The sequence below is a fragment of the Lichenostomus cassidix genome, chromosome 8 (genome assembly GCF_008360975.1).
Source record: "Lichenostomus cassidix isolate B80296 chromosome 8, HeHo_3.0, whole genome shotgun sequence".
Lineage (NCBI taxonomy): Eukaryota > Metazoa > Chordata > Aves > Passeriformes > Meliphagidae > Lichenostomus > Lichenostomus cassidix.
This window is the reverse complement of record NC_139489.1, coordinates 20,149,335-20,176,290: the sequence shown is the minus strand read 5'-3', so window position 1 is coordinate 20,176,290 and position 26,956 is coordinate 20,149,335. Positions and strand designations below refer to the sequence as shown.

Below are 26,956 nucleotides of genomic sequence, written 5' to 3'. Positions count from 1 at the left end.
TCTAATTTCTGTAGAGGCATTGGATACATAACACAATATGAGCCAAGAGCTTCTGAAATAACATTTGATTTCACCCTTTTTTATCACAATGAACAACACTTGTTATATATTTGTCCATTCAGAATTCATAAAAGGGGCTACAATCTTTCATTTAACTGCTCTGGAGGATGGACTTAAACCATCTGTGAATTTTTATAGCCTTTCCAACTTATTGGCACTATTTGAAAAATTTGGACTATTTAAGAATATCTTGCAATGTGTAAAAACTTTGTAAATGCTTAGTTGGCCTTGAAATGTGTCATTTGGTTGATCCACTAAAACGTATAACATGCTCTTTCCCAAGTCTCCCCATTAGAAGTAGAGCTGGCTGAGTAACACTGTCAGTATCTGTAGGGATGTGAAAAGCCAGTGCTGCTGCCAGGGGTGATAGCTGGCTCACTTAGGTCCCCTGTGCTCCTGAGGGGTTCACATGCTGCCAGCACTGCAGGTGCTGCTGTTCCAGAGCCCTTTGTCTATGCTGGTTGGGAATAATGCATGTCTCCTTTTTTTATCCCAAGAGCTAGACTAAAGGACTGTTTAATACTTGGGTAGATTTACTGCTGCACAAGCCTAACATGTGAGCCTGGTTTTATCACAGACAACTTTAACGTGTTCCACACTGAAGTTTATTTCAAGGTCAAGTTTAGAGACTTGGTAGAGATCTTGGTTGATACCTGATGTCAAGTTAGTGGGAGTTGTAATTTATTGCAATTTCAATCAATTTAAGTTTGTAGGCCTTTATAATAATATTTTCTTGACTTGATTTCTTTTTGGAAGTCTCTGTTGAAGACATTCAATATATCATGGATAAAAAATTGTGAGAAGAATGTTACTGTAATTTCTTCCTTATTAGAGTCCAGAAAATAAAACATTCTTTGGTTTTACTTGAAGGAAAAAACCAAAACACATTTGCTTATCTAAGGATAAATGACCTTAAGTTATACGTTTGTGGGATGTATGTTAAGCTTTCACTGAAATCAGTTATTCAGCACTGTGCATTTTCACACATTGTTCAAAAGAGTAAGGTAATACTGAGTTCTCATACACTAATGGGAGATGATCAAGATGAAATGCTGATTTTCATAGGAATTGCTATAGTGTCTATCCTGTGCATGAATAAACATTATGTATGCGTATGTTTGTGTACATATAATACCCATTTTGCAAGCTGATTGCAGTTTGCTTAACTTTTTAAATTTAATTTCAGGATCAAATTACATGCTTACCAAGATACAGTACCAGAGTTAACCTAGTGAAATACAAATGAATGAATGATGTCATGCAATAGAAGTTGTGGAATATCCTCAGGTCTTTCAGAAGATTGTACACCATATTTCCCAGTAGACAGTCTAAGGCCACACAATCCTTGATATATGAAATAAATTTGATACATTACTGTAAATTTGTTGCACATTTTATTGATACTTTTCCACAACACATAGCATTGAGCTATTTTGTGTATGAAATTTGAACATAGGCATTGTCAGAAAAGCTTTGAACAGTTCTGTGAAGTAAAAATACCCAAACTGTGAAGTAAAAATACCCAAATAGAAGAGAGCTTAAAATATTCTGTACTGCTTTCAGAATGATATGGAATATTGGTCCTTTATTATAAGTTCCTTTAAAGAAAACAGACTTTTAGACTAATTAGAGCATCTGGATATTGACAGTTAAATCAATGCGATCTAGTTTCTCTTTTTTAGAAAAAAAAATCTTGATCCTTATTCTGTGTATCTTTTGATATCGTAGGTTCCTAAACCAGTAGACTATTCTTCACAACTGTGGTAAGTCCCTGTCTTGTCTTACAAGAATCTCTGAAAGGGGCAGTTACAGAAAGTAACTGTTTTTATTACAATTTAAATTATATTGGTTTAACCTTTCTAGGCTTCAGAAGAAGACATTGTGCAGTAGCTTGGGCAAACAATACCATGCATTGCCTAAAAGCATTTCTAATATAATAAAGTGCTTAAGGATTTTGATATTTTGTTTACAAGTCTGTGCCTGTAAAGCCTTAGTCCCAGAGGTCTGAAATGGAATAATAAGAGATGACTATAATAGGAAGCATGGAAGTATATCTTACATGTTAAGTGAATAAAGGAATTAATAATGTTAAACACATCTTGTATCATGAATAATCTGCATTTCCCTAAAAAACCCCCAACAACATGAAAACTGTAGAGATACAAGTGGCACCTGGGAAAATGATTTAGGGTGTTTATGGTGGTACAAGGTTGCTGGTTGGGCTAGATGAATCTTGGAGGTCTCTTCCAACCTTGATGCCTCTGTGAAAAAGATGGTGTATCAAAACTGCAACCACTGCTGCTCTGGGGTTTATGAAGTGTGTGAACTCTTTACCATAACTCAGCTTGCTTCTCAAAAAGACATGGTGATTCTGAGAGAGCAGAGTCACCATCACTTGTGTTCTTTCACTGGTTTTATGCGTTGTCATTTAGATATCAGTTCTGGTTTCCTCTAACTTGCCAAAAGTGAAATCAGGATCACATCTAAACAAATACTGATTTTTTCGTAACAACCCAAGTAGAATGTTTAATATTTAAAATTGGTATTTTGAATTAATTTCTAACATTTGCTATATTTATAATTTTGTTAGAAGAAAGCATATTATTAACATCAGTCTTTATCTTCTATGGATTTCTAATAAAGAACTATTTTTTTACTTAAAGCTCCTTTCTAATTGGTAGTGATGTATTAGTGTGAAATTTTACGTGGTGGTGGTCTGTGGCAGTGGCAGCCTTTAGATTACTTTGTAAAACGGTAAGATAAGCATAATTTCCCTGGAAGCTAGGTCACTTTTCCCAATTAACAGTTTAACCTCTAGTTTTGCAAATAAATGTCTGCTGACAGCCTTTCATGATGTCCTACGCAAATCAGCAAGGCAGAGCAAGGGCACAAATCTGCTTATGCAGGCAGGCTGCAGAATCAGTGATTTATTTGTCTTAGCTTTCAATACTTAGCATTAACTTTTCCAAATTTGGACGCTTTTGGCTGATTTATTTATTTTTCCTCTGGATGTTGGGTATACCCATTGCACTTTAGCCTTTAAAGGTTATGCATAATTACGAAACAAAATAAAATACTGTCTTTGTGCAAGTGCTACATCTTCACACAGGTCTTTTTGTGACCTAATCTGTTTTTGGTGGCTGATTGTCCATTCTGTGAACATAAAGCTCCCTAGAACTCAGGGAGTTTCAGAGGTTCTGGACCACTGTTGTATTGTTTCACTTGCAACAAATTATTTAGATAAACCAGCTGGTTTTATGAAATTTTCAGGCTGGTAGTGATTCAGCTAATGCTTGGGCTCAAGCACTTTCCTTGGCAGATATTGTATTCAAGGTGTGCACAATGAGAATTATTTTCTAATTAAGAATTCTGCAACCTCCAACAGTGGAATTTTTTTGTGTTTTATTCTTCATTCAGAAATATGGAAGTGGTATTCAGTTGCAACTGACATATTTTTGGTCCCCATGATATGTAGGATATTTGCACTCTGTGTTGCATATATAATAGACCTTTGGAACTTTGGAAAAAAGCAGAAGCAATTTTTATTTTCTGTGTTACAGGTTTGCAGGAGCAATGGAACGATTGCAGGCAGAAAGTGAACTAATTAACAGAGTAAATAGCACTTACCTGGTGCGGCACAGGACCAAAGAATCAGGAGAATATGCAATTAGTATTAAGTAAGTGCAAGTGGAATAAGAATTTCTCAAGAAGGTTTTCCTGTTCTCATTTATGTCTAGATGGTATTTGAAATAAATATGGAAAATAAACTGCTGTTTCCATTAAATAATTGTGTGCAGCCTTTAAGAGAGTCAATATAAAAAAACCTGGAGTTGTCATCAAAAATACCCAGGATTTATAGAAGGAAAGAAGGAATGGTTTTATAATGCTGGTTTAGCAAATGGGGGTACAAAAATAATGGTCGAGTGTATTGGAAAAGAGTAAGCATTGTTTGGAATGCAGTGTGAGCTGTTTCATTGACTTTGGTGAGGACTCATTGAAACCCTTTGCATCTCAGACAATTCAGTAATTATAAATTTTGTTGATGCACATTATTATGAGGGTCTTTTTTGCTTTCATTCTTATCAACACGAATATAAAAGCAAGAAGAACATGGGAATTCCCAGTTAGAATGAGCAGTTAGTTGTGACTTTTTTCTGATTACAGATTACTTCTTTAGCCATACTTCAATAAATATATTTGGTTGATTAGATGTCAACTTTGTTTTGGCACAGAGATACATTTTGTCTTAAGAATTTATGTGTGTGGTGTTCTAGGGGCATGCCCTCAGGTAATTATTGATTGTGTCTGATTAAAAACACATTTATATTCATAAGTTATTCATTGCCCACAGGTACAATAACGAAGTGAAACACATCAAGATTTTAACAAGAGAAGGCTTTTTCCACATTGCAGAAAATAGAAAATTTAAAAATTTAATGGTAAGCATTGATTAGCTTTTTAACAATGTGAGGTTTTCTTTCTAGCTGTTTCTGTTAGAGAGAGCTACTTGGGTTTGTGATATTCCAGAAAGCTGTGACAGTGAGAGATTTGGATTGTGTCCATACCTGCTAATAGCATAATATTTTATATTTATGGTTTTAGCTCTTAAGTGATAATTTTATGTGCTTAAAACTACATATTAATTGTTAGGACTGGACTGGGTCCCTTGTGAAGTGGAAGAGAGCAGGAGTTTGAATCCCATGCATCAGCCCGCTATGGAGTTAGACTGAATCTGGAAAGGAGAATATGGTGTCTTTGGAAATCTTGATTTTTAGGAATCAATTGGATTAAAATCTATGCAGCAGCCTTCCTTCATGCATACTTAATCATGTGAAAATGTTAAAAATGAAATAGAATGCAAAACAAAAGCAGGGAGAAGCTTGAAAACCAGATAGCCTTAGAAATTATTTTAATTTAATGACTGATACTCTGTAAAACAAGAGCATCCTAGAAGTGGGGACAGATTAAATGATAATCTGTAAGTACTCAATAGAACAGAAAGAAGAAAAATTTCTGATGAAGAATTCACCAAGCTGTTTCTGTGCTCTTATCTTCATTTCACACTTACAAGTCAGTGAGTAGTTTAGTGTTAGGGCTGGGAGCCTGAGATCTTATAGTTGTTTAGCAACAGAAATCATGGTGCTGCTCAAATGCATGAAGGAGGGGGCTGCTTGTCTGTGGACACTACAAATGATTCATTGGGAACTGATCTTGACAAAACATGGCAGCTGGAGTCCCATGCTGCCAGGTATCTTCTTATGGTGGTGATGATCTTTAATGCACTGGAGCAGGTTCCAAAGTAGAGCAGAAATATAAATAAAGGAAATAGCTGGGTAAAAAATGAGCAAAAAGAATATGCATTGCATCACAGAATTGAGAGGATGGAAGAAATTTCCAATGTATGGATGTCACTGCCCCAGCTTAGCCTTGCTAACGTTCAAGTAGGAAAGAATTCTTTTATAACACAGATTTAGGGTATTATGAAGTCTGCCCTTGAGAGTTAAATAAGACAAGTGGTAGTGTAAATACTGTTTGTATGTGCTGTGGAACAACTGCTTTGTTCTGGGTAGACACAAGAGAAAAAGTAACAGTATCTGAAAGAAGAGGAGCAAAAGTAGTCTGAGTAGAAGTGGGAGCAGAAGAGACACAAAGCCATCATCCATGGAAACGTTAAATAGTGATCTGCAGTGACACAGCATTTTGTACTACTTCGGAGGTAAAAAAGGTAGAAGAGCTCTTGTATGTACTTTTCATAGTACATTTGAAAAACTTTCACGAAAGTAATTAAAATGTGCTGAGTGTGTAAAGCAGGGTGCAGAGAAAGGTCAGTTCTGCTGCTGCTGTGAGTCAGGTTAATATGACAGACTCCAGAGGAGTGCTATCCATGCTGGCAGGGACTGCTTACCTTACCTGTTTGTAAGCTTGCTACTGTGATTTGTGCAATTCATGTTTTAGAGGCCAGCTGTCTGTCTACTGTTTTCTTGGAAGGATGGTGTTAAAACCTAAGCTTTAAAAGTAGCTGAATCTGTGGCACGAAGTGTGGGGTTCCCCCCCCCTCCCTCAGTTTGGAACCATTTTACTTATTTTGTCAACAAATAACATCTGTCCATTTGGAATTCTAATTACCTTTACCAAACAACATAATTCTTACAGACTTAGACTGTGCAAAAAGATAACAAAAGTTTCATACTAATTAGTTTTCCATTTATCCAGAAATCCTACTTTGAATGCTGCTTACTTAGAAATCACCCTCAGTGTTGCCTTGGTAATCTGAGTGTCTGGATATTCAGTGATGATATGGGAATAAAATTTCATTGCTGACATTGTAGCTTGTATGATGTGCTGATATCAAACAGCAAAACCCAAAGAGCTTTTAGTCTCCTGGCCTTTCTGGTTACTTGGAGTGCTTGTGATTATGGACTGTTAAAAGCAGGTGTAGATTGTACTTAGCATTGGCCCTCTGCCTTAGATGGCCTTTCAGAATATTCAACAGCTCACAGTGTGGAGAGTGAAGTGCTCCAGAGTTCAGAGAATAATCTCCAGGCTGTTACCAAGAATTAAGGGTTCGTGCATTAGATATAGGGCTAAATAATTTGAGAGTCATTTTTGTTTGTCTGGAATTAAGGTATCACTTACAGGCTAAAACTTTTGATAGGTTTTTGGGGTGCTGGGTTTTTTGTTTGTTTGGTTGTTGGTTATTGGTAGTATTTTTGTTTTGGTTGGCTTTTTTTTTTAATGTAGAAGGAAATGATTGAACACAGTAAGATTTCAACTGAAGTTAGGTTTGGTCAACTCTGATTTTGGAAATTTGAATATTAAATAAGTGCAATGGCGTGAAGGGTTTACAATGCCTTGTGCTTGCATTTCTGAAGAGTGAGATCCCATATTTGAATAGATCAATTGAAGTACGTTTTCTTTGAATTGTCTGGTCACTTTTAATTTTATTCTGGCTCTGTGTACAAATGATGTGATATTGACATTTCTAGGGCTAATTCAAATGTAAAAGACAGTGGCAGGGGTTGAAGATTGCAAAGGAATCGCATGAGTTATCAGAATTTTGATGGGTGTTGTCTTGTTTAGAGTAGCAACTCAAGTAACATACTCTTGGTTCCGTAAACTATTTCAGCTATTGTTTTATAGTTACATACGTGGATTTTTGCATATGTGTACATAAAATATTCCTATGTGTAGCTATGAATGTTTATATAGATGCACACACAGAGAGAAGATGGAATTTTTGGACTGGGGGCAAGGAGAATATGAAATGCTGGATTTTTCAGTCAGTGTGCCCTGTCTGACACACCCCCAAGCCTGCCCTGCCTTGAAAGTTTTACATGGTCTGAGTATCTGCGCATTAAGTTGCTGTTGACTTACACACTTACATGCAAGCCACGTGCTTTATTTCAGATCTGTTTGCTTACAAATACATTTGTAGATAAAAATCACTTACCATTGCAAAAGAAATTTGAGAAAACAGAGGTATTTACTATTACATCCTTGCCTTCTACCTGACTCCAGAAAAGCAAATACATTCTCAGCCTGACTTAAAGGAGCAGAAATCTGACAAAAAGATTTTACTTAGCTGATTTTTGTTGTGGCTATTTTTCTGTTTAATTTTTTGTAAGTGGCGATGTAAAAGCTGTCAATTTTTAGAATACTATATATTTTAAAAAATAAGCATGTGTTATGGGATGTATTATAAAATAAGGTTACTTGCACAATAAAACTGTCATGGGCTGTACACCAGAATATTGAACAGTATGTGATTTCAATTTCCAATGAAAGTGTTTTTCTTTTCTGAAAGGAACTTGTAGAATACTACAAGCACCACTCTCTCAAAGAAGGTTTTCGAAGTTTGGATACTACTCTTCAATTTCCATACAAAGAATCTGAAAACTCAGTGGGACAAAGGAGTAACAGAACAGGTGGCAATGGTGAGGATTATAAATTTTTGTATTTTACTTTCTGTCATATATATATATATTAAAAGGACAAGGTACTTTGAACATCTTCATCTTTCATTTTTGACATATAACCAATTACTATGGCAATGCTTTTAGCTAGGATTTTTTCTTGAAGCTAAGCAGATTCAGATCTGCCAGGAGATTTGTAAACATGTCTAGCAAGCTTGTCTTGCTGCCTAACTGAAAATCTCCCTGATATTCAAAAAATCTATTAGACATGCTGGTGAGAGATTAAACTGCATCTTGCCTAGTTTCTTAAGAAATTTGCATATGTGCAGCTACAAGTGTTAAGATCTGTGACAATTTCTAATCCTTAAAAGAGGATTTAAATAAATCAGTCTTGTAGCATAGCCCTATGAAGTAGCATCTCAGTAATACCAAATAATTGCGTAAAAAAGCCCTAGATTTACTACATCATAATTATCATTATGCATGCATTTTAACATTAAATGTTTATTAGAGTCCCCTTACTAAGCTTCTGGAAGTTAATGAACTGTTGTGCAATGTAAACTCTGTTAAAAACTTTTTAAGTTTAGAAATAAACTGAGAAGTCTTACAATGCATGTGGTATCCTTTATTTAAGCTCTTAGAATTTAAGTGGAAGTTAGCATGATTTTTAGGATATGTTCAGGTTCAGTGTTAATGATAAAAACTACCACGTGGCTGGCCTCTAGAAAGTATATAATGTCTCTGTCAAAGAGCAAATATTAGATTTGCTGTTCTGCAGACAATGGCTGCATCTTTGTACTGTAACAGGTAATAAGAGCAAAATAAAAATTGATAGGGATTTTAACAATATGGAGACTGCTGTGAAAGCCCAAAAGGTCCAGTCTGGTTTTTATGATGATGGTGGTGGCTTTGTTATTTTCATTAGCTGTGTTTGTGAGCTTTTGTTTACTTTCTTGCCTCTATTCCATAACATTTCTGTAACTTCAGAGGCTTTCTTCTTCTCCTAATTAAAGTGAAGATAATTTAGGACAGATGATTGTGAGAAACCAGTGTGTGTGTCTCCAGGTATTTCATTTACTGTCTTTACCTCCCAGCTCATCTTTCCATTTCTGTTCTCCTTCACTGCTTCCCAGGACTTCCGTCAGTTGTCTCCTCTCTATGCTGTACATCTCCATTCCTGGTGGATTTATCTGCCCTGTCCTTTCCTCTCCCTTTAGATTGTGGTTTCCCTGTGCTTCTCTCTCCTTCTTGCCATCTCTTGTTCTTTCCTCATCCCTTGCCTCCATACAGCTTTGAGGCTTTAATTGTTGAGAGGATATGTCCTGCTTGATTTACTTTGCATTTGTTTGAGTTATTATTGACAGTGAGCAGAAGCAGATTGTTTTCTTTCTTAGGCCAGTTAGAATGTATCCATACTGTCCACCAATTTACTAGTCTGCAAGAAGTCAATAATTTCTTGCTCTACAAGATACAAGATTTATGGTACATCCTAAATAACTTCAGTCATCATACAGAAGAGAACATTATCTTTTACAAGATCTTTTGGGCAGTATGTGGGAGAGCAAGAAAATGACTGGGATGCTTTCATTTTAGTCAAGGAGATGAGGAAGTGCATCTTTGCCACAGTAACTATCAGCCCTATAATGCTGCAAACTATGCTGGTGGAAACTGCAGGTTTTGTCTTAGACCAAACTGATCTGGAAAACCTTTCAGTTCTCAAACTCCTCATGTAAAATCTAATAGATTTACATAATTCTGCTACGTTATCTAGACTGACTCTGAATGACACTTCCCTTTAATGGATCGGACAGTAAAGTGTGTCCCCATGTGTGTGGTGATTTGTTGTTGTTTTCTTGTTTGTTTTCTTTTGTTTTATTTGTTTAACCCCAATGTCCATGATTAACAGTCCATCTGTGGGTCACTCCTCTTGGTTTTTAAGCTGTCTTGTTCATTTTTACCAAGTTGATGTGAGAAAAGCCTTATGTCTAGGCTGTGTGAACCCTGCTGGGCTGAATTTAGAGCAAATTTGGGAAACTTTAGGCTGTGGTTTGTTTAGTAGAGGAAGTAGATAAGTCATGTGGGGCAGCAGTTGGACATGGAGTTTACTTCACAGCCTTTAATCTTCGAAGACCACCACACAGCTGATTTTTTTTTGAACTCTTCTTACATAATCCAAGTGCTAGAAAAACAGTTGTTGAAAGGAGGCCAGACAAAGTAGCTGAAGAGAGGGAGAGGGGCACTTGCCCGTTCTTTTTCAGTTTTGTAACTGTTCAGCACAGGGCTGAAGCTAGTGGGTGCAATGGGCTTTGACAGTTTGAAGCTGATTTAAAGGATTTGGGTTTAACACAGCATTTTTCTCTATACTATTCACATATCTGGATTTTTTAATGAAGCCATCTTTTCAAAAGACATGAGCTTTTTTTTTTTCCCCAAAACCAGCTGATCTTTAGGATATATAACTGACAGAATCAGTGGGAAATGTATTTCTAAAAAACATTAGTTGAACCACTGTAGACTTTGACAGTTTTATAATTTTCTGCTGCCAAGGTCTTTGAGGTGCTGTGAAATTGAATGGCAGTACTGAACTGACTTTCCTTTCTCACTGTTTTCTGGGAAGTAGAATACTATTTTTTTTTAATTGGTTGTGTTTTCCCTGTTTGGGAAAAGAATAAATAACTGGCATTTCATTTTACTTTCAATTTCGAATATGAATCATAGTAAGTCACCTTGTAATTGCTTAAATTTTCAGGAAATCTAATTCTTCCTTCAGCATCTACTTGATTTTTAGAGTAATTTTTTAGAATAAAAGTCACCATTTTAGTGGAATAATTATTTTGGTTTTCCAATTATTGGCTTCCCGCTTGGATTGGAACTTTGCTTTTCAGTCTCCTGGTCTTGCAGAAGACACCCATGCCGCTTTGGTATTCATTGTATGCTTTTAATGTGGTTGTAAAAGCTGTCAGATATTTACTTCTGTCAATATTGAAATTCAAGTTAATTTGGAAGATTTTTTTGGGAAATGGTATATTATTTCTTCTTAGTTTTTGAGTCTTGGGCTTTTCTAGAACAGTATAATCAAATTTTGTTTTGCCACACAGAAAAATACTAATCTTTACATTAGATTAGAGGAATGATCAACCAGTAAATGAAATAAAGGCAAAAAGGAAAGATAAGTGGACATTACTCTGTGGAACAGAATAATGGTACTTTATTCTGATTTGCTGATGCAGAGCACAGTCATAATGAGATATTTGAATCTTTATGCAATTTAGATTTTAAAGTAACCTAAATCATGAAGCCAAGTACTACTTGAGTGATGCTTTTTTTGGTCTGTTAACTAGGAGTACGTATATTAACTAGTTATGATATCCATTAAATGTGTAAAACTATGTGTTAGTAAAGTAAAAGCAAGTATCATCTGTATCTTTAGGGAATCAAAAGAATTCAGCCTTTCTTGTTAAAAGCCAGCACCAACCCCCTTATCATCAAGACAGACCAGTTACTTGTAGAAATCTAGTAGGATTTCCTTGCCTGCATAGGTTTATGTGTCCAGAATTTGACGCATAAAACCAAACCTCCAACTATATCAGAGAGAAAAATTAGGATAAATATCTGCTCGGTGAAGGACCTGCCACACACCATATGGGACCTAACCTGGCTGTACCCCTGTGTGTGCTCTGCCATTGTGCTTCTGTAGAAATAAAGGCAGGTATTTGCCTCTAAGAAAAGGCCCTGCTTTTGGGTCAAGTGGCCCTCTTGGTTTGTGTAGCACAATTCCACACAGAGCTGTCACTGGGGGTTACTATCTGCAGTGTAAAGGAGTCCCTCAGAGAGTCTTGTGCGTCCCAGATAGTCTATTTATGTTTGTAGTTTCTTGTTACACATGTATCTGTTGTCATCCAGTTAAGATGCACAAAACTGTATCATTACCACCACCATGGATTCTTCCATAAAATCGTTGTAGTAATCATTGATGCAAATAGCCATTTTGAAGCAAAATTATTGTGTTTCATGTGCAGTCACAAGAAAAAATTCAGAGAAGTAGCTGTAAGTGATAAATATAACCCTACTACTTTTTGAAGGAAAACTCTTGTTCAATAATTATAGATATTATTAGCTATAATTTAGAGGCTACAGTATCATTCATCCAGTTAAGATGGATGTATCTTTCCAAATCACAGCTGGAAGTAAAGATCCCAACTTTATTAGATATGCAACACTATGTATCTTTAGTGCCTCTTCGAAAGAGGGACAAAATGTGAGACCAGATGAACAGGCTGTAATTTTACTTGGAGTAACTCAATTCATCTAATTTTTTTATTTAAAAATACATTGACCCTAGTTTTGTTGGCAATAGACCAAGAGCACATGTGGCTTTCACCCAAGGAAGCTGCTATAGGGACTTAGGATGATATGGTGGTTCTGCCTAGGCCAAGCTTAGGCCGTTTTTGCTTGCTCAAGGGGAGTTTTGCTAGTCAGGGAAACTGCAAATACGAGCAGTACTGTTTGGCCTTTGAGGATGTAGTTTAGCTGTGGAATTCCGAGTGATGTTAATGATTAACAGGGCAAAATGCATTTTTTTTTTCCCATGCCATAACATGGGACTCCAGTTCAACTTAGACTGTATTCCTAGTTGAGGACATGTGACTAGTCTTGCTGGGCTCAAGAGGAATTAAGCATGCATGATTTCTTGCTTTTGTAATGGTAAGAAGTGGTGCACACAAAGAACAAAAAAACTTTTCTAAGTCTGAAAATATTTGCAAGAGTCTGCAGTTACAATTTGCTTCTCATAACCCTAAATGGGGGACTTCTTTCTACTTTACTCTTTGAAAAATGCAATTGTTAAAAATTAAATCATAGATCCAAATTTTCTAGTTATTACAGTCAATTTCCTTGCAGACATCCTTAGTAGAGAACCTTAGTTTCCTTATTATCAATGAGTTATATAGTTAAAAAACTATTATTTAAATCTTATGCCAATATTTCAATGTTCTTTTGCTTTTCTCTTTTTCTCTTTTTTTTCCCTCTAAGCCCCTTCTTTGTTCTGTGGGTTTTCTTTTGTAACTCCTCCAGACTACAGCTTTGTTCCCCCTTCCTCCACTCCTTTCTGGTCAGGTACTGCTTTACTGCTTTTATATTTCTTCTAAATTTGCTTCTGTTGTTTCTGTGTGGAGAAAGTGAGGGAAGGGACGAATCTAATACTTGAGCTCTTCTCCCACTCCAAAACCAGAGTTATTACTTGTTATTCTTGGAGTGTAACAAAAATCAAACTGTTAAACTTTTGAATTATTACTGCTTATTGTAATAAGCAGCTTGAATAGGTGTTGCAAAGCTCAATAGTTACGGCAGATTCCATCAGTGACCACTTGCTTGTTAAATTGCTATGCAGTTGAAATCTATGAGCTACATATTTTTAACATATTTGTTCAAATGTACAAACATGGAAATTTCACTGCTTGTTGGTAAATAATATATTCGTCCCATCCCTGCAGCAAACCATACTACAGTAGCATCTTAGAATACAGTAGTTTTTTTCATAGAGAATGCTTTCTTTAAATTCTGCATTAACATTGTAATTAATTTTGCCCATCTGTTTTCTAAATATTGTTTTCTTTATTTCCGTTTAACCATGTCTGGCTTTAATAGATGCAATCATTTCAAGCTAAGAGACTGCATAAAAATGCTAAAAGTAGTAGCATTGGTAGCCTCTATTAGTGCATCAGTATGGCTATGACTTGCTCTGGTCTCTAAGATCTGTTCTTCCAAGAGGTAAACTGCACTGCTGGACAATTTAAGAAGAATTTTGCCAGTAGAAAGGTGAATGCCTTTGAGGAGCACATGGAAAGAGCTGCTGATGCAGAATGCAGCATTTGTTCACATTACACTGGCCTACCTTTGTGTATGGGGGTGGAGGACACTGCCTGGGTTGTGCACATCAGGACTGGGGCTGGCTTGTACACTAGGGAACGGGAGGTGTCCAGCATGCACAAATGCAGATGTAGTCACCAATGCCTTGCATATCACAGTATGCTAGGTTAAGTATTTTGTTACACAAGTACAAAATATTAAAGGAAAATATTGATCTGCAGGTCATCTACCCATTGTATTCTGATTTCTAAGCTATGTTGCTTCATATGTTTGTAGTCAAACCTTCTTTTTATAAATAGCCAAATAATTTGCCCATGTTAAAAGAACAAATACTTATTTCATGGTATTACAAGTATTTTTTCTTTTCAAAAGTATCTTCAGAGCTGGCTTAGTTCTGCTGATACGGAAGTTGGTAACACAGGAGATGGTTAAGCTGACTACTGAGCACTACTGAAGGTGCTGCCTATGCCTGGCTGTTAGAACTGAGGTCTGGGGAAACAGTGCAAGTAAATGCACTCCTCTTCAAGGATCATGGAAACTGATACACAGGAGCAACCCTCGGGGCACATGGCTGCAGATTTATGAGGAGGCCATGGCACAAGGAGAAAGAAACAGCTACTCACAGCTTTAATAATAGAACATTGACCTTCATGGAATTGAAGCATGTGAGCTAGACCAGCATGCTGAGATCACAGGGAGCCTCTGTTGTTTGCACCCTAGATCCTTCATCATTGGCTCAACCTAGTATTAGAACTCATTGCAGAACATCTATTTCTCTGTCAATGTCCAACATACTCCAGTGTAAATCAAAGCTGATTATATCTCCCTGTAGCCATCGTCTTCTGTTTGCAGAAGGAAAGGCCAGATGAAGTAAAAGCATATTTTTCTCATTCACACATGTACTTTTTATTCACTTCCTTCAGATTTCTCACTCTATTTCCAGTTAGTTCTCTGAGTATCTCTCCTAATACACAAGGTTTATTTATTAATGCTTTCTCAACAGTTTATTTTCTTTTTTATCACTTTCTCCTCCCCCCCGTTAATTTCTCATTCACCTGTGGGGCCCTTTCTTTCCATTGATCTCTGCTGTTAATCCCATTCTCTCTCCACATTTTTCCTGTAGCTTTCTGTCCTTCACTCAGTGTTCCTTCTCTCTCCCATCTGTACAGATGTCCTTTCCATGTGTTGTCTTCCCTCAAGTTTTATTTATCCTGGGACAGCACTAATTGGGAATTCAGGGCTAATAGTCTTTACTCAAGTTGTTATTGTGACTGTGTCAGCAGAGAGATATGGTTAATATTTTTTTTCCAGAATTAGCACTGTCATTTTCCTGTATTCCATCACTCATCTGGCTTCCTTTTATATATTTCCTATCATGAGCATCACTTTTATTTGAAAATATGGATCTTGGATTCTAAATTAATCTAAATTCTGCTACTTTCTGCCTCAAGACTTTTGAAGATATATGGTTTTGATTTCTCTTTCTTCTTTCTCCTTTCCCTCTCTGCTTTGACTTGAAAAAGAGTTAAAAGTCCTCCTTTCTCCCAGATGTGCTCCTATTTCTTACTCTATCCTAATTTTCCCTGCTATTTTCCCTCCTTATTATTCTGTGAATGTCTTCTCTTCTTAGTTCTTTTCTTCCCCATTTTCCCAAATTTGTTCATCTTTGCTTCCTGTAATCTTTTTCCTTGCCCCTTTATCTTCTTTCTAGAATCTGAAATTATACCCTGCTCCCCAGAATCACTCCTTCCATCCTGCAATGCTTCTCCAAATCCACCAGTGATACTGCTGCGCAGCTGTGAATGGTTACTGACCCTACAATCAATACCTGCTCTTTTTTTTTTCCTTCCTCCAAAACAATTGCTGCCCATGATATGCTCTTTGCCTGTAAAATTGATTACTGCAATGCTGATGAGGTATAGGACATTACATTCATGTCAGGATCTCAACAAGCAGCATCTACATCTGACTTGCTAAGAGGAGGAAAAAAGCATGTTTGAAATTTAATGTGCTTAATATATCACGTAGGTTTTTGCAACATCAATATAAGCAATAAAATGAGAGGCTGATTCTGTTATATGGCATCCTTTACATAATTTATCAAGTGTCTGATAAGCATACTCTACAGGAGCAGTCAGGAATGTTGGACTAAACTTTAGTGATGTGATATAAAATAGGCCATAATCTGTTGTCAAAACTTTTTTAGGCATTCCATTTTTGCAATATATCTAATAATATTTTAAACATAGTATTTCTTGTTATTTTAAAATAAAGTGCTTGTATTTTCTCTTTAAGATGAAAGTATTTGAACATACTATGATATTCAGATGTTTAATGCTATTATGTAGGAGCCTATGTATCTATGACCCAGTGGGGTCAGCAGAAAACTTAAACACAAGCAGAGCTGAAACTGTTAAGATTTCCCAGCTCATTTGCTGTGTTTTGGATTCCTGATTTAAATTAATGGCAGCTAGCTATGAATTCTTCCTATTACATTGTTGAGGGCATTGCTGAAACTAGAATCTTAATGGCATTTCCTTATGAAGTTTGGGCATTTCTAAGAAATCTGAAAGGGTTCTGAGGACAGAGATGATTCTGGGTACATTATATCAAGTCATTCATGATGATCATATGAATTCTTCTGAAATCTTTTCAATAGGAAGCTTGCCTGTGCTCATGAACTCCTCTTACAGTGATTTACTTTGGAAAACAGGGGCATTAATGGGCAAAAAAGCTAAAAAATGCCTTGGCCAAATAGTCCAACTATGAAATGCTGTAGAGTAGTAGATGTTCTTTCTAAAGAGCTCAAGTTGCAGGTGTTTTATCTGTTGGACCATGCGCACTCTCTTCTTGTTGTCCTCACGCTGGGTTTCTTGAGGGTTTCTTTTATAAGTTTGGACATGTTACACCAAGGCTGGAAACATAATTTCCTATAAAAGCATTTGGAAGAAGGGGTTGATTTTTGAAGTGGCCTTTTTGCACCTTTGCTTTTTAAAAATTCTTAACTACTTCTATTGTTTAAAATGTCCAGGCTTTACATTGGCAAAATTCTTCTGTATTTATGTACCTTCAAACTTTAAAGTATTAATTTCACTGAATCTTAATTTTGTAGAACTAATTCATTGGTGATTTACAGAATAAACTCTTGAAAAGAATAGATTTACATCAGTCAATATTAATACAGATTGTGACAAATGATCCGTGGAAATTTCCTGTGGAAAGTCTGTACGTTTTTGCTCATGCTGATGTTAGCTTCCAGTTTTAAGTGCATTAATATTTAACTTGGGAGTTGTTTTTTGAAAGAACAGCACCTTATTCTGTTTGTTTTGCTTCATTAGAGGTCTAAAGTTAAATCAACTGTAAATGCTAATAATTCTTTTGGAAAGAAATTAGTGACCTGTAAATTATGTTGATGCACATAACTGGCAGCAAGTTTGGTTATGAAGCACAAGAATAAAATAATTGCAAATGTATTTACCAATCTCAGGGTGGGGAATATTTTATTTATGGCTCATCTAGTTTAATTTTTTTCTAAAAATCAGGAGGACTATGCAAAAAATCATAAAAAATCCCTTCAACTTGTACACAATTCACCTATATTTAAATCTTCTTGATCTTTGTAGTGTGAATGTTTTGCATAAAAATGAATGCCAGTGTGTGTTGCTGTGAAATCATTGTTTAATACTTTACAGTATTTCTATTTACGTTGGTTTGGTAGCCTTCATTTAACCAACCCTAATAATTGCGCCATGTGCTTCATTTCAGTGCTAAGCCCAAAGGTGATAGGCATTGCCATAGCCAGGTATGACTTCTGTGCACGAGACATGAGAGAACTGTCCTTGTTGAAAGGGGATGTTGTCAAAATTTATACAAAGATGAGTGCCAATGGCTGGTGGAGAGGTGAAGTAAATGGAAGGGTAAGGCTATATTTTTACTTTTTCTGTGTCCCATTTCTGCCTTCACTGACAGTCATTTTGTGAAGAAAAAAAAAGGTGTGTTCCTGCATGATGAACCTTCTTTATGTATTTAAATTCACAAGACAGAACACATTCTCGTCTTTGTTTGTAGGAGCCAGGCAGAACTCTTGCCTGGTAGCTTTCCCAGCATCTAAATTACTGGTTTTTTAATGTGACCTACCAGGCTGAATATTTGTGTAAGATTATATGGTTGGAAAATAACCAGGATTAATAGCACTGCTACAGTTGACCTTTCTTGAACTGTTGTGCACACATATATTTGGGGTCAGGTTCCTGGTGCTGTGGAACTCTGTTTAGCACTTTACCACAGAATGATTTCCCACATCTTTGTGCCACATTACAATGCAGTGGAATCAACCACCTTTTTATAGGAGTCTGCTTCTTTGATCTCTTAAGATTGTGGCCCATATGAGGTGACATATTTAGCAGGGATTTTTATGAGCTCACTTGACACCCTGCACTGAGACTTGGAAGTGAAGTTTCAGTTTTGACCTATAAAAGGTTTACTGTTTCAGTCTTTGTTTACTGCCTTTTAATGCAGATTAGTCAGAAGCATTTGAGAGTGCCATTTCCATGTCTAAAGCACTGAGATGCAGGGTCAAGAAATGAGAAGTGGAAGAATGTAGATTGTCTGGAAGCTGTAAACGATAGTTTTAAGTCCAGCTGAAGTGGATGTCCAGATTACTGCTTTACGCAATTTAGAGAAACTCTTTTTGTGTACGTGAGTTTGGTTATGTTAAAGTTAAATAGTTAAAGTTTATTAAAGTTAAATGGTCAATTAGACCAGAAGAAATAGGGAAGCAGAAGAAATAACCATCTTGCTATTTATATTTTTCATGTGAAGAAAGCTGAACAACTCATTCTAATGCAGCTGTCCACATTCTAAAGGATGCTCTGTTACATGCTAGCATTCTTTGGTAGCTTTCATAGCCTGGACTTGACATTATAAACTCACTCAGGAGATAGTTTTAGCAAGGTAATCTTGCTCTTGGTATGGTTTTGAGTTCTTTCATGAATGTTAAATTGACTTTCAGTATAAAAAAAGTGTAAAAATACCTAAAGTAAATAGATAAAATAAGAAATATATGACATTGCATCATTGTTTGTCTTACATAATCCTTAATTGGCGCAACATTAATTTCAGAATGTAGATAACTTTATAACTTCTGAAGTGTAGAACACTAGACTCTGCTGTGTCTCGTTCTGTCATATGTAAAACCTATCTCAGTGGCAGTGGAATTCAACTCCATGTAAAGCAATCAAATCAGTCCCTGTTTCCTTTGTAAGATGATTCCCTGGACCTGACCAGAGCCTGTTAAAAGTTTAACTCCTCATTCAGAAATTAGCAGCATCCTGCCTGTAGTAAAACTACTTCTGCTCTTGGCATTTTTCTGAATGGTTCGACTTCCAGTCTGGGCAAATGTGTTCTAGATTTTTTGGGGGAGGAAGTGACATAGAGGGTGTTCGTCTCCAAAATGTCAAATCTGCAAGTTACTCTTTTCTTAAGGGTACTTACCTTGACTATGCTAGCTCAGCCAAGTTTATCTTCACAATCCTATTAAGATATTTACTGATCAGACCCATCCTTGTTGTGCCTAGTTCAGCCCTTTAATAAAACCCCTGTGCATCTCATGTATTATTTTGTTCTGCTTTTCCCTTTTTTAGGTGGGCTGGTTTCCATCAACTTATGTTGAAGAGGACGAATGAATTAAAAGCTATCCTCTGCTGACCAGCAGTTTCAGGGATTGTAAAAATTTATATCTTCAATGTGTTATTGGTCTTGTTAAGTATTTAAACAGCAATGTTTTTGTCTGTCTGAACCTTCCAGTCTAAATGTTGGGATTTATACAGAAGTTTGGGCTGACAGATTATTACCTTACCTAGAGCTGTGCAAGAAACAAGCTGCCAGTTTGCTGTCACTGGGGATCAGTACAAAGTCCAACCCTCACCTTCCCAGAAGATCTCTGGAAAAGAAAATTTTTCGTTCCTTTTCATTTCACCCCATACTACACATGAGTACTAGCAATGGCTGAATATTTAATGTTTCTCTTCTAGCTAACATTTGTGATGGTATAAGGAGATGAAGGCTTATTTTTCCTTATCACTGCATGCAGAAAACAGATTTCAGTCATTCCAGTGGGCATAAAGTACAGTCAGTAGACTTATCATGAGACATCAAACTACTTTCCTTATCAACTTACAAACCATGTTACACTCACAAAAGCATTCTGAAGGAAATATGTAGTAAATATGAGTAGCTTTCATGCATATATAATTACTTTGCAATATAATTAGCCATGATATGGCTATTTTGAGGTCCTGCCTAAATCTTCTAACAATCTGTTTAAAGACATTCTAAAAAAGTGTAGTGATGTGGTATTGCTTTAAAAAACATCCACAAAGTGGAATTGTGGGATCCTTTTCTGTCTTCTCAAGCCTTTTTATCTGAGTTTTTTTCATTTAAGCAGCTGACAATGGAAGTGCAACTGGGGGATAGTCATGACAAGATGAGTTGAAAGTTTTCAGCAATAACATTAAATAAATATTGCAAACCTATTCTGTAGGAGAAAATACTAATGCAAGATGATGTCATTTCTCAACGAAGGTGTTTATCTTAGCTTTTGATTGATTCAGATGAACTTTATTCTTTCAACTCAAAACTGTCTTTTCCTACTTAGACGGGAGTTGCTATCACCTTTCGTAAATGCAAATGGAGCTCTCAAACTTCTTTGCCCTTTCCTTTCTTACTGCCTGGGATGATAATGGCAGTTCAGTGAGTGAGTTGTGATGCTGCAGTGTTCTGAACATCCCCAAGGAAAAATGTGTCTAGGCTAGCCAGCTTGAAAGATCGGGCCTTGTAAAGTGTTGTCCACTTCTTGGTGAGGCAGTGTTCTCATGTAATTATGAAGAGGCAGAAATAAGCTAAATAAATGTGGGTGATGTCTTCAGATGTGCAGTTTTGAATATCTAAGTAATAGCAAGCCTGGCTTGAAAACTTGAAAGGAAATCAAGCTCTTCAATGAGCTTAATTCATCCTATCCCATGTAGCCTCTTTTGCTTTTGCCTGTCCTCTTTTTCCATTGGCATCTTGCAGTTAGTGTGCACTTGATACTGCACAATTTAACAGTGCAGTTTCTTCCTAGTCTACAAGCAACACAATGCCCGCTATTTGTCCACAGAATAGAATCTGCTAGTACATATTTGGGTTTCTTTTAGGCTGCCCCCAGGATTCTTTGCTGCTTTCTGGCCTTTCTTGGCCGTCAAACAGAACCAAGCACAACACAGAGTCACAAAAATGCCCTTCATCTCTGCAACCATCTTAGCCATCTGCTACACTTGGCATACAGTGCTGTGTGACCAGGGGAAAGAGAGGAGCTTCTCATTAGAAACTTGTGAGATTCAGCCTTGCAGATGGAATTCTGCTGATGCTCTAACTGTTTAAGGATTTACCTCAAAATTATGTAAACTGTGATTGTGTTGAGTACATTACTTGATGGAATAATTGAGAGCATTTGTAAATTTGTAGATTATGCATAAAAACTTTGTAAATGATGTGTACATCAGTGTAGACTATACAGTATTTGATCATGTTTTGCCATGCAGTTTGGTTGTCTATTGTGAGCTTAATTCTATATTCCCTAAGTAGACAAAGATTATTCTTTCCCAGTTTTGCCTGCTTAAGGGGTAGAGGAATAGGCTCTAGGTCTTTGCAGTGTTTAGTGCTTTACTGTCATATAGTTCTGAGAAGAGGCAGTTAAATTCAGTACAAGTTGAAAAATTGTCATTTTCAACAGCTTGGGTTTAGAATAATTTTCAGTTTTCTCTCCATCCTAAAATTGTTGTAAAGCTTTTAAGCAATTCCTGAGTCCCGTAGTCATCATTTGAGAAGAATGAAAGCCATAGGTAAACTTTACTTTTGTGGCATAAATCTACATATCATGTGTTGTCTATGTTTAATGCCCTGTATTGATTGAGTTAATGCTGCATCTTAAACTATATTTTGAGTACCAAAGACTTCCTAAATATTCTGGAGTGTCTCTCTCATGTGCTGCTTTTGCCTGTATGGAGTGTTTTTTTGTCATGCAATAATGGAGTTACAGTACTTTAATTTGTACTATTTTGTAAATATGTTAAATATAATAAACTGGTTAATTTTTTTGTTTAATGGTATGTGTCAAAATGCATAATTTGCTACTGTGAAGGTTGTGTTTCATTTGTCTCCTATCTTCTCATTGTGAGAAGTTGACAATGTTCTGTTTTGGTTACCAAGATTTATGTAATCCGTATTTAGCTGTAAAACTGAGCTGTCAATGTAAATGGGATAGTATAACTTTCCTTGAGAACTTTTTATTGTCAGGAAAATTTGCCTTGTGCCACATCCAGGAAGGTGATGACGTGGTTTGTTTGGTATTGTGGTTTGGTTTGTTTTTTGTTTTTTGGTTTTTTTTTAAATTTATTGTTATATTTTTAGCTATAGGGAATCAGTCATATACTATTAATTTTTTTTTTCAAAGATAATACTTGTAGTTTTTTGATTGAAAAGAACTTGTGTTCTAAATAGTTTTATGTGTAACTTTTCACAGCAGCGTCTTTTCTCTTCCACCTTCTTTTTTCTCCCTCTGCATATGTGCACTAACATACAAATTCAGGCTGAATTGAGCTCAAGTCTGAACATACAGTCTGTGTCTGATTTCATGGGCTACTTGATAAACTTTATGATGTAACCCATTCATGCATTTTTTACAAGATAACTTTCATTATTAATGTGTTTATAAAAATATTTCTGGACAGGTGAATTAATTCAGCAAGGTCAGTGATTCAGTTGCAATGTTGTTTTTTTGTGTCCCTTTCATTTTTCAGTAACAGAGATTTTCTTGTGGAGCTGCCCTTCTAACAGATAATTATTAAACCTAATGAGGCATTTACACATCTCTGCAGATGTAAGGCATAATTTTCCTGTCACCCGTGAACATATCACATAACTAAGAGTCGCACCTAATGTGGGATGCAGAAATGTGTCCCAATTAAATGCTCTTGTTAACAATATCACACTTGGTCACAGACATTCTCCTTCCCCTTGTATGCAAGATGTGTCCTCTGATGGGTGAGAAATTGAGAAAGCACTGTAATTAGGGCATAAGATCCACTTGTGGCTGTGTTCTCAATAGTTTTTTTTCCCTGTTGTAAGGCTTGGGAGCTTACTTGAAAATCTCAGCCTGAAAAAATCTGTCTTGACAATGAAAATGATGCCAACCAGGATTCCTTTCGCCTTTGCCTCACAGGCAAGCTTCAGGTGCTCTGTGAAGAAGAAAAGGACAGTTGTCAAGGTTTTAGCAGTTTATAAGGGTGAGACAGAGGTACGTCTAGAGAAAAGTGGTGCTTGTTTATCCAAAATACCCAGCCTCAGACCCAGGTTTTGATCTGCTGACTTGCATGCTCAGTTCAAAAATGTTTGTTTCTATTAACTATGTCTGCTAATTCTTTGCTGGAAACTGGGCTGCTGAGAGCCTTACATTACTATCTTGTCTGAAATTCAAGTTGTTCTGTTCAGAGCACTGCTTATTTCATTTCAATGGCAGAGGAAGAACTCCCTCCTCTCCATTTTATTGCTGAGCACGTTATATGACAGAGTATTTCTTTGGTCAGTTTGGGTCATCTACTTCTTTGTGTCCCCTCCAAAGTTCTGTTCACTGGGGGTCATGGCACAGAGTAAGAAACAGACAGCAGACGGCCTGTGCAACACTGTTCACCAAGAGCTAAACACTCAGTGTGTTGTCAGCACTGTTTTGTTGTAGATGTAAAACATGAGGGTGGAATGTGGAAACACAAGAGCTGGAATGATGGGAGTCAGCACCATCTTGGGCACACTGAGGATGGGCATAAAAGGAAAGTCCAGGCAGGGATGCTGTGTGTGTGTGTTTGTGTGTAACTCACGGTCCTGTTGCACGCTCCTACGAGAAGCAGGAGCCATGCTGTGAAACCTGCTGTGGAATTTTGGCTCTTTCCTCCATGTCCACTCTGTGGAGGAGGGGTAGTTTTGAGTAATTAAGCTTCCTAAAGCTGTCAGATGAGATGTTAATCATATCCACTTTCTCACAAAATGTAGGAATGTACGATGCATATATAATTAACAAAAAGAAATACAGGAAGGATTAAGCATCAGAAATTGCAGAAGGGTGATTCATTGCATTATCTTAGCAACTTCCCTTTGAAGAACAAAGAGCCGTTTGTTTTTATAGCAAATGAAATTTGGGTTTCTAATTTGGTTTTATAATTCCTGATCTGCTGTAGTGTATTCTGCCCATTCATTATGAGGATCTCTGCTTATATGACTGTGAAGTTAGATTTTATTTAATAAGCCTCCTGGAGTATTTGACTTATTGGTGATTTTTTCTGGGTTACGATTTTCTACCTGATAAATATGCTTGTTGAAAAATCTGTGAGTTCATTTTCAAGTGTTGCAATCTGACCTTAAGTAAACTTACAGGTACAAAAAATGGCAGGTTCGGAGGTGGCTGTTTACCAAGGGCCTTCAGGCTGATTTGCTTCTTTCAGAACTGTTTTCTTTATATTGAGATAGTGTAATATGTGGCTTTGGGAAGAACAGAAATAGAGAAGACCAGGAAAAAAGAGGTAAAAAGTTGGTACCACGCCATATGTGTTAGAAACAACCTGGTGTGTGTTAACTTTTCGAAATGATTACCCAAAATATTATATGTCTGTTGATAGCATTGGGTGGGAAACAGAATTTTTCTAATGTTTCTGTATGGGAAAATGTTTGCTGATGTGGTCCTAATCAAGGACTCTTGCACTTGGTCCCAGTCTTACCAGATAACTCTCTAAATCTCTTTTCAAATAGTTGTCTTTTTCCCCAAAGCAATCAAAAGGTCTCCTAAAGGAGATACAGTATTATTTTTAGGATTATAATTCTTACTCATGCATAGGTCTAATGGAAATATGTATAATTGAAGAAACCTTTTCTCTGATAGTTTTACAATTAATGTCCTTGTAGCTATTAATAATGTGGAATGTGCCAGGAGACCCCCACCCTACTCAGTTACCTGGTTATGTACACAGATCTTTCCTACCTCTTCTCCCTTCCCCGTTACAAAGTTCAGCTGAGGTGTGGTACAAGTCCCACAGGTATTTTAGTCACTTGTGTGTGGAGAGAAGAAAAATACAGGCAGATCATAAAAGCAGTCATGCCTGATTTTTGTTTTTGTATTATTAATTTTTATTGTTTGGGAAAGGGCAGGATGGGACTTATATTAGCTTTTATGTCAACTGCTCTATTAAGAACAATTCCAAATAGAGGATGCAATAGCAGTTTGATATTTGATTTGAAAAAGAGAGATTTATTGCTTTTACAGTTGTGTATTAATGTAGGCATGTACATTGGATCAGGTAAAGATGGAATTAGATGATTAAAAGGACAGTTGATGTCCAAATCAGTACGCTAGGATTTGGAAAACCAAGCTGTAGAAATTGGAACAAATTCTAGATTCAGCTTTTTAGTCTTCGCAATTTTGATTCATACTTTGGGGGAACATAACCTTTTTTCTAAATTCTCCTGAATATGGTAATGCAGGTTTAGTCTTCCTGTTATCAGAACTTGATTACAACTCCTCAGGTTTATACAGTAAGACCAGAAGCGCTAACCCCTTATTATATCTTCTGGGGCATGCTAGTAAACATTTTCTTTCGTATTTACATACAGGCATACAAAAGATTTCTACAGAAAATATTTGATCACATTTTTCTTTCATGTGCTACATTGAAGAGCCATGTGACTTTAGAAAAAGCAAGCTTCCAAAAGCAATGGTTCCCAGGCTGCACATTCTTCCTTTTCATATCACTGATGGTCTCAGTGTGTCTGTAGGGAGTTAAGATACCATGCTCAGGTATGTCCTTTTCAAGTCTACTGTTTCCCCCCAAAAAATCTTGACAAATACTACTTTTTGGTTTGTCTAGAATATATTTAAAATATTTTGAGGTGATACCATGCAAGCATGGGCTGTGAGTGGGCTGGAGGATTGGATCACTCAGATACTGATAAACTGGTAGTTAAGGAAAGATTATGCAATTAAATATCCATGAAGTTTTATTTACAGGTGGAAAGAATTGTCTGTACCAGTTAAGACTGGGCAACTTGTGGCTAAGCAGCACTACTGGTGAAAAAAGTAAAAGTGAACCATGGACAGAGCAGAAGTTGACTGGATTTTACTGTGAAGAAGGTAAATACTGTCTTTAGGTCTAGTAATGGGAGCAGCATCTATAAAATGGGAAGTAATCATTTAGATAATTTCTGGTAAAGCTCCAGTTTAAGTTCTTTATCCAGCTTTGGGCACTAAATCCTGTATATGGTACAGTCTCACTGAAAATATTCCTCAAGAGACTAACAAAGGTGAAGAAACTGGAATTGTTTGAATGGAAGTATGAAACAGGCTAATGGAGGATGTGACAATAGCATCCAAATAACTAAAAGGTTTTACATAACTTAAGAAACGGAACTCTTAGTTCAGTCTTAGTTCAGTTAGTTAATTAGTTCGGTTCCTAGTCAGTGTAAACAGTAACAGAAAAAACAAGCTTCAACTGAAGAAAGGAGATTAAGTTTTCAGGAAAGTTTTCTGAATAACAAGCTACATAGATGCAAAATTGTCTGGGCAAGTTGTGGTATCTCCAGCACTGGAGGTTTTTCAGATGTGCTCAGCTAAATAGATGTCAGGGATATTTTCTATGGAGTTAAAGATGCCTGAGATACGTATCACATGTTCTTTTGGAGCTCCTGCTGTACTACCTTTGTGTAATTACCTTTCAGCTGTGCAATGCTTTAATCAGCTGCTGGTGTTTACCAGAAGCTCATAGAAGTGTGATACCAAGGTGTAGAGGAAAAGATAAATGAAAGGTAATATGGTGAACATCCATAGCTAGCTGGCTGCTAAATATGCAAAGAGTTTGGATGTTTATGAATTAAAACAGGCTCTTCAGGAGATGCAATTGGCTCATATTTAGCTTATAGTGTAAAAATATTGTAAAACTAGTCTTTAAGACTTGCATCACAGTGGGATGCATGAGTTAAAGAGCATTATTGAAGTTCACAAGTTTTTTTTTGATAGAACAGACTGTTGCAGCAGCATA

General features: G+C 36.5%; 1 protein-coding gene across 3 annotated transcripts in view; it reads left to right on the top strand.

Moving 5' to 3' along the window:
• The window catches only part of VAV3 (vav guanine nucleotide exchange factor 3), a 150,668-nt gene extending 128,685 nt beyond the window's left edge, over positions 1-21,983 (top strand). Inside the window, exons 22-28 of one of the 3 annotated variants that reach the window (XM_085068247.1) lie at positions 1,789-1,823; positions 3,621-3,737; positions 4,412-4,499; positions 7,865-7,994; positions 13,005-13,088; positions 17,607-17,758; positions 19,484-21,983. In XM_085068247.1, the coding sequence (XP_084924373.1) occupies positions 1,789-1,823; positions 3,621-3,737; positions 4,412-4,499; positions 7,865-7,994; positions 13,005-13,088; positions 17,607-17,758; positions 19,484-19,525 (648 nt within the window). In that variant the 3' untranslated portion in view covers positions 19,526-21,983. Of the gene's footprint in view, positions 1-1,788; positions 1,824-3,620; positions 3,738-4,411; positions 4,500-7,864; positions 7,995-13,004; positions 13,089-17,606; positions 17,764-19,483 lie in introns of all 3 variants that reach the window. The other 2 variants (XM_085068248.1, XM_085068250.1) reach the window with 2 other exon arrangements.
• The last annotated feature ends 4,973 nt before the right edge of the window (positions 21,984-26,956 follow it).